Source organism: Doryrhamphus excisus, linkage group LG22 (genome assembly GCF_037039965.1).
Source record: "Doryrhamphus excisus strain RoL-2023G ecotype Guam linkage group LG22, RoL_Dexc_Guam_v1.1, whole genome shotgun sequence".
NCBI classification, from domain to species: domain Eukaryota; kingdom Metazoa; phylum Chordata; class Actinopteri; order Syngnathiformes; family Syngnathidae; genus Doryrhamphus; species Doryrhamphus excisus.
In genome coordinates, this window is record NC_136378.1 from 11,374,277 (window position 1) to 11,382,693 (window position 8,417).

General features: G+C 44.6%; 2 protein-coding genes across 2 annotated transcripts in view; both read left to right on the top strand.

Annotated features, from left to right (window-relative positions):
- Window positions 1-1,074: 1,074 nt before the first annotated feature.
- LOC131110139 (POU domain, class 3, transcription factor 4-like) lies at window positions 1,075-3,159 on the top strand. The gene has a single exon (XM_058062891.2). The coding sequence runs from the start codon at window positions 1,093-1,095 to the stop codon at window positions 2,185-2,187; it is 1,095 nt and encodes a 364-aa protein (XP_057918874.1). The 5' UTR covers window positions 1,075-1,092; the 3' UTR covers window positions 2,188-3,159.
- A 3,100-nt stretch (window positions 3,160-6,259) lies between these two features.
- Window positions 6,260-8,417, top strand: part of LOC131110136 (connector enhancer of kinase suppressor of ras 2) — a 68,663-nt gene continuing 66,505 nt past the window's right edge. The window contains exon 1 of the mRNA XM_078788334.1: window positions 6,260-6,293. The gene's annotated coding sequence lies outside the window, so the exon portion shown is untranslated. The remainder of the gene's footprint in view (window positions 6,294-8,417) is intronic.

Genomic DNA, 8,417 nt, shown 5'->3' on the forward strand with positions numbered 1-8,417 from the left:
CTCAAGCACAATGCATCAAAAATATCAAACTAAATGGAATGAAATGATTACTAGTGCTATTATTCCAGTCCAAACGGGCCAATAAGGTACCTTCCACCAGGCCTCATATAGCAGAAACCATGCAGCCATCATCCGTCCCTCATGTCTCCGGTTAGGCCCGTCCATGTCCAGCGGTCATGTCCACACATCCAGCCCGCCATCCGTTCACCTACTCCGGCCTCCTCGGTGCTTCCTCCACGGCTCGGCGCTCTTTAATGACTTTCTGCTGGCTGCAGCCTTCTTTTTTCATTTCTCCTAAATGTATGAAAATGTATGCAAATTTAAATCAAGCTTAACCTGGGAGCCCCAGCAATATATTTAATGGAATTGCAAAGCAATAAGGATGCTGGCACACATTCTTCACATGGAAGCAGCTAAGTTACTTGGGCAGAAATATGTTATTGGGGTCTGACGAGACTATTATGGGTAGAATAAACGAGTGGAATTGTACCGTTTATGACTCGTGTAGGCATTGTTTTAAATCTATTGCATGAAATGTCGCCTGGTCTAATGGATGTGGAATGGTCCGTGTATAAAAGTGGAAGATCTTATCTTTGAAGACGTGCCATCATAAAAAAAAGTGTTCACAGAAAGTTAATGATTATCAGCCCGGCTTGATTGCATCCTTCTAAATTGAGTGTTGGCACGTCTGACAAATGCCACCGGTGCTTTAATCTCCTCAAGGGTGACAGGAGCAGCGTTAAAGTCGTGCGTAAAGCAGTTGGAAACTTAAATTAATAAACAGGAACTGCGCTCCACGCGCACATTTGTTCCACAAACAGACTCAGTGGACCAGGACTCCGACTCACTTCCGGTTCGACCGCCGGTAACCCTTTCCTCGCCGTGGTTTTGCACACAGGGGCGGAGGTTTGGGATGTTTGCGCGCGTCGTCATTGGCGGAGGCGTATCGCCGCTGCGCCGAGCTCGGTCTGTGAGTGGTGGGCGGAGCCGTCCGTCAACGCCAGGCTGGTGCCCAGACTCCAGAGAGAGGGAGATGTCAGAGGCTGAGCTGATCCCGCACTTTAGTAGAGCCAGTGGGGTTCAGCAGCCAGCATGGCCACAGCTGCCTCCAGCCCCTACACCTTGCTTAGCTCCAGCCCCATGATCCACCCGGACAGCCAGGCCATGCAGCCTGCTAGCCCCTACAGAGGACACCAGAAACTCCTGCACAGTGACTACCTGCAGAGCGTCCAGAGCAACGGGCACTCGCTCGGGCACCAGTGGGCGAGCAATCTGTCGGAGAGCAGCCCCTGGTCGACCTCCATGGAACAGCAGGACGTCAAACCGGGAAGAGAAGACCTGCAGCTCGGCATCATCCATCACCGCTCGCCTCACGTCGCCCATCACTCCCCTCACCACAACAACCATGGCAACCACCCGGGAGCGTGGGGGACTCCGGTGTCCCACAACTCCTCCATCACCAGCGGACAGCAGATCAACATCTACTCCCAGACGGGGTTCACTGTCAACGGCATGCTGGACCACGGCGGGCTCACGCCTCCGCCCAACCCGCAGGGCCAAGGCATGCACCCGGGCCTCAGGGACACGCTCAGCCCGGAGCACAGCGACCTGGGCGGCCACCACTGCCACGACCACTCCGACGAGGAGACGCCGACTTCGGACGAGCTGGAGCACTTTGCCAAACAGTTCAAGCAGCGGCGGATCAAGCTGGGCTTCACGCAGGCGGACGTGGGCTTGGCTCTGGGCACCCTCTACGGCAACGTCTTCTCCCAAACGACCATCTGCAGGTTCGAGGCTCTGCAGCTGAGCTTTAAAAACATGTGCAAACTCAAGCCGCTGCTGAACAAGTGGCTGGAGGAAGCAGACTCGTCCACGGGCAGCTCCAGCAGCATAGACAAGATAGCAGCTCAGGGGAGGAAGAGGAAGAAGAGGACGTCCATCGAGGTGAGCGTGAAGGGGGTCCTGGAGACGCACTTTCTCAAGTGTCCCAAACCGTCCGCGCAGGAAATCACCTCCCTTGCGGACACACTGCAGCTGGAGAAGGAGGTGGTCCGCGTGTGGTTCTGCAACCGGAGGCAGAAGGAGAAGCGCATGACGCCGCCGGGGGAGCCGCCGCCGCAGCCCCACGAGGGGCCTTATTCCCACGGCGGAAGCGCTGGGGACGCGTCCTCGTGCCACGACCTCTGACCGGAGCACCGGGAGGGATCACCCCCGGTCGGACTCTCGAGCCGAGGGGGCACGCGTTGCCTGCCCCGGTACAGACTCTTCCAGAAGACCTCCAGCACCGGAGATACCCGCCCAGCCTTGGCCTCTTTCGAACAGGGCATTATTCATTTCACTGCGTGGAGCCCGTCTAATTATTTGGATATAAATACAAAAAAATGTGCCTATAATCTACCAGCGCCTCTAGTTTCTGTCCGGACTTGTGTTTGATTTGATTTTCATTTTTTTCCCTCTTTTTTTTTGTGCAGTGACACAAATTACTGTTATTTTCTCAACTGATTCCAATGTCCACTCCGGCTCACAATTCTTCGGTATCATTATTTTGTAACATACTCGTCCAGCATCTGTAATTATTATTATTATTATTATTATTATTATTATTGTTTTGCATATGCAAATAGGCCCACGGTGCAGTTGTAGTGGCTACCAACATAATAGCACTTGAAGTTTTGGCCTGTAGCTGACCGGGCCGGTCACAAAAACAATTATTTATAAATGCATTTATTTGATTTCCGCTCATCTTTGACCATTTAAACTGTGTAGACTCTGAAACAGAGCCGTGGATAGGACAAAAAGGGGTTTGACGCGATACACCTGCCTATAATTTTATTGTACGTTCACTATCCAAATTTTTATAATATGAAATACTCCTGTTATTCGTTTATTTCACAGGTATTTTTTCGAATATTGTACAGTTTTTATATATTACCCTTTTGAAGTCATTAATTTAAACAAATGCTCTTAGTTATCCCTGCACTTCACTAGCAATGTAAAAAAAACATATTTTCAGTAAAATTGAACTGTTTGGGCGGTTTTATTCCAAATTTCGATGACAGCTCAAGTAATTATTTATTTTCAGTATAAAGCTTGTATTATGTTTTGAAATAAACTATGTATGTTGTAATAAACCATTTCTTGCTACAATTGTTTACTGTCCAGAACATATTCTGATAATTATTCAAATATGAAAACACACACAAAAAATATTACTTTTAGTGTCACATTATATTATTCATTGTTAAATATAGTCATATTTTTAAATCAAGTCAAGTAAAGTGAAATATGTTTAGCAGCAGCTTTTGCTTGTCATGTCCAAATGGTGTTTTTCCTCCCAAGTTTTTGGTGTCACTAACAACTGTAAAATATCCAAGTGGGTTGATAGAATCTTGGCTGCAGGCTGATCACAGAAAAATGAGATGCATTCTGCATGCAGTTCCTCTGAAATGTTATTGTCAGGGCCCTCTGCCCTCCTTGATCAGACATGCGTGATGTATCGCCTGGGCCACTGGGCCTGACAACACACACACACACCACACACACACACACACACACACACACAATCAGGAGCAGATGAATCTCATTTCAAAGACTACAGCTCCGTATAATTGGCCATGCAAAGGCAAAATAGAGCTATATTCCTGTAAAAAAACCATGATGCCTAAAAATAAATTAGTGTTGGTTTAGAAATAAGTCAATGCTGCACTCTTTAAATGATTCAAAAATAGAGCTGGGGAGGGAGAGTGAAGGAGGGGAGGAGAGGAGGAAGGGTGCTAGGCCTTGCCTTGAAAACAGAGAGCCTGACTGGAATACTAATGTCTCTTGAATTTATGCATCTCCTCAGTCTGCGGGCCCTGGGAGGGGGTTGGGGGAGACAGCAAGAGAGGGAGAAGAGGGAGTGAGGATGGAAGGTAAAAGAGGATGCCTATGACTATATGGAATAGAACAAAAACAGACTCATTCTGACAGTTTTAGTTGCAAAGTGTTTAGGCCGGGTTGGCACATCCTGATGGAGGCGATGAAGCAAAACAATAAGATAAAACTAAAACCAACCTCACGTTCGCTTCACTTTGCTATATTTTGCTTAAAAAGCATTGAAATTGTGACAGGACGCTTTAAAGAGTAATCGAAATAACTCACCAGTGCAGAAATGATTGACTTTGGAAATGTGTCAAGGACAAAAAGAACCAAGCCAGCAACAAATACACATATTGGAGTTGTATTCTCCAAACATGGAACTGAAGCAGATCCTGCACATAAAACCACAGAAGAATGGTGACTTCATGGTGGGGTTAAATGACTCACAGCTTTAAAAAAAAATTGTCATCACTTATTTTGTTTTCTGTTAGGTTCTTTGCTAAAAGTTCAGAAGAAAGATGTGGCGTGTACAATACAAAACAAAACAATAAAAGAGCTTCCGAGTTGATTTCAGCACCGTTGCAGTACAACCAGAGGTTAAACAGTAGATGCATATCGTCCTTTAAAGTGAGTGGAAAACAGACCATAGAATAGTTGCCTTTAAAGAACACAACTACATAACAAACACAAACACAATAATAGATAAGAGCAGGTTATTTTCATTGTTCCTATTTCCTACTTGTACTTTTAGATTGAGCTTCACTAATGTATCAGTTTCTGCTTTCACTGGTTTTAAAAAACATGCCATTTTCAAATCATTTCATAGCTCATTCACAACATTCTCTATTAATTGTCTGTTAGACCTGTTAGACATTGGGTTAAATGTTTATATTGAAATATTTCTTTATAATTTAACAACTATTAACTGTCCACCTGGATTTGTTTGTTTAATCTTAGCCGTAGAAGTGTTATGCAATCTGCTGAATGTGTTTGGATCTCTTTTTGCAGGGGCACAATACAACACTCTAAAAAACACCCATAAGACTTAAAATATCACTTATTTTTGTCACAGAAAGCTTAATGCTTCTCAGACCCACTTCACCACACGGGCTCGACACGCTCCACACATGCAACCACACTCACTTTCTATCTGGAGCTGCTGTGATGTAGTCCCTATGATTACCGTAATGACCCATATATCACCACAAAGTGCACCGTCTCTCAAAATAACAAGAATAATTTGGATGGTTCAAGACTTTCGGTCATTTAAAAATAACATTGCAAATCCTGCTGGCAAGTACAGGTTGATTAGTTAAAGATTTAAAATAATAATCATTTGGAAACTTCTGGTGGGCCAGAAATAAACGCTATATTTGTAAAAGTAGCTCCTTCTGTGAATGTGTAGTATGCATACAGTGTCTGATACATGTAGGATATCCAGATTGGGGGTTTCTTAAAAAACCTAATCATAATTTTGTAGTTTTTGACACTTGTTGCAAATGAATGACTCATCCATTTAGATAGATACAGGCTGATCACACTGTTGTCTGTGGAGCAGACAAGCATTGTTAGTTGGTCAATTAGACATGTGATTCCCAACCCATGCAGCGACACATCTATGCCAGTGATGCATAGTGACAGGTCTTTCACTATAGATGGAGGAAGGTATCTATATGTTTACCTGTGTAGCCACCTGTTGCCGTATTATTTTAATGTGAAATATGTGCCTTGGCTCAAAAGGTTGGTAAACACTGAACAAAAGAACAGCAGGAAAAGCCAGCATGCAAGAATCTGCAATACACAGTTCTAAATGATACCCAATTGATTCCCAAATTTCCTTTAGAATGTATCGTAATCACCCTGAATAAAACATGGTTGTGGAATGAATGGCCGCCACTTGAGTAAATGAAAGGCAAGGTGCTGTTTAAAAAAAATCCCCTTCTGTACCTTTTTGGATCAGTGCCAGCTCTACACAAGGAAACCTTTTCTTTCCCAATTCTCATCTCCCTTCACTGCAGAGATGTAGTTAAAAAAGCCTCTGGTCTTATTGTTCTTTGACTTTGATGTCAGAACAATTAGTTGGACACTTGAATCTGGATGGGCATATGATACCTCGCTTCTGTGCAATACAGACTACTGATTTGGATTGTTTAACTAATAAGCGGCACGCCTCCAAAGGGGAAATGAGGTCACTCTTATGCACGCCGGGCACTGTGGGCATACAATAGGGGCAAGGACACCTGCTGGAATTCACAACACAAGAGCATTAGATTAGACAACTTTGGCCGCTTGCCATTGGCTATAATGTGGGAGCCATAGTGGCTATGGTGAAGCTTCATACGTATGTGCAGTGCACACTTTTGGGAGGAGGTTTACACGCCTAGCACAGAGGATGAGATGCTTTTTTGAAAAGTTCTGCTGTTCAAGTACCACAGGTAAGAACTACCCAATTTGTGCTGTTAATTAGAACCTTTTTGTTATGAGATATCTAATCACCTCTATATCACCTCTTAGCATATCTACATATGTTGTTTTTTCAGCATGTGCATCATTGACTGTTGACTGTCGATTGACTGTTATCATTGATAATTCAACACAGCTGCATCATGTAATCACAACTGAATCCCTAGCATGTCACCTTTACCCCCCCAGTACATTGCTTACGTTGTTTATTTTGAGTCTGGCGTGCCTGCAAACTTTAATGTGACGTTCAGTGGTCACACATTGATGTAAAGTGGCAATTAAGGGGTCTTATATCAGGATGCAAACAGTCAAGCGGTATCTTTGCATTTAGTGGGGAGCTTTCCCATCCCACTTAGCCTACCAGTATGTCTAATGAACTCACACACACATACAAGCGAGGGTAGAAAGGCCCGTTTATAGCTTTGAGTGAGTAAATCACGGTGTGTGATATCTTCATTTGAGACAGAGGGCTGATCACTGCTTGTCCTGCTTGTTCCACATTAAGTCATTATCACACATGCTCGCTCCATTAATTCTCTTGCTTTTATTAGCAGCAAGAGTGGATGCACACACACATACACAGTGGACCAATGACAAGTATTGCCTCTACCTCATGTGACAGCTAATGGCTTCATTTGGAGCAGTGTGTTAATTGGCTGACTATGGGGAGCTGCTGGTTAATGAGGATAAATAGGTTCACACCTGAGTGGGGGCGCTACCCAGCCACAGTGGCACTGTGGGAACTGTGGATGACGTGTACAAATGTGGACTACCATACTTGTATCGTGGAGTCTCGGTGACATACCCCTGTCCCATTTTACTTCCTACCAGCCTGGACACGGTTGTGTTTCCTTGCCAGGCAGACTTATTACCAGAGTGCTTGATTAGCACCAGGAGGCCAAAACAAAGAGCAGCATGTCAAAGCAATTAGCCTCACTGTTTACCTCTCAGCTCCGGCTGTAAATGCATTATCCGGCAGAGAGAGACATGGGGGACATGGAGTCAACTCAGACAGTCGCAGAGAGAGGACGACAGCTGGTCCATAGGCAACTCTCTGTGTGTGTGTGTGTGTGTGTGTGTGCATAATGATGGAGCATTTCCTTTGCCTCTATACATCTGCTTTCCTAGCCAAATTCATGCCACACAAACACAAGACTGGTCAGACAAAATGGAAGAGGAGCAAGAGAGAGTGGTCATATGTTTACATAGAATGCAGAGTAGCAAGTGTCACACTGTCATATACTGGCCAGTGTTTCCACCTAGTGGCGTCTTCAACTCTGTACACCTCTTTAAGGGGGCACTATGCTGGTAATGGAGCAGTTTGGATGCAGTGTCCCTGTACTTGAGGGGCCACACACTCAAGACCATCATTAGATGTAGCCAAGATCTTGTTAGGATGCCTCATTGGGGGGTTGCTCGGGTTAAGTTAGCCCGGAAGCAGGCCTTGGCAAAGACCCACGACACGTTGGAGGGACTATATCTGGGAACTTTTGAAAAAAAGTCAGTGAGTCTGCACTTTCAAGGGAAAGAAGCCATTGTTATATTCACCTGGGAACTGGTTCTGATAGGTCACATAAGAGTCGTTCAAAAGACTTTGTGACTGTCACGTCTGTATGCAACAATGGTGAGGATGGAAGTATTGTGACTACCTCAACATTAATGACGTAAAAGACAACAACGCACATGTGATGTGTAGAGTATGTCCCAGAACATAATGTTCTCGTCTGTTGTGGAAATGAATTGTTTCACCCTTGTCTCCTCTGTGCTCAGTCATATATTAATTCTGTGTCTGTATGCATGCGTATGTGTGTGTTTGAGGTGTGGGGGTATCATTTTTTTTTTTAACTCTGTCAGGCACTTTTAGTTGCATTTTGTATGTATGAAAAGTGCTTTTATAAATGTTTGGCTCAATTTGATCTGTGACTTTTATCTCATGGGGTACCCGGCGAAAACCCACACACGTACGGGGAGAACATGCAAACGGCACACAGAGCTGACCAATGCCATTATTAATTCAGTAATATTTTTATGGAAAGTAACTACTTACTATAACTAGAGTAGTTTGCCCAAGAGTGGTCCTCATACCGGTCAACCCT

Excerpts from the sequence above, each read along its gene's own strand:
- LOC131110139 (XM_058062891.2), top strand. The coding sequence starts at position 1,093 with ATGGCCACAGCTGCCTCCAGCCCCTACACCTTGCTTAGCTCCAGCCCC.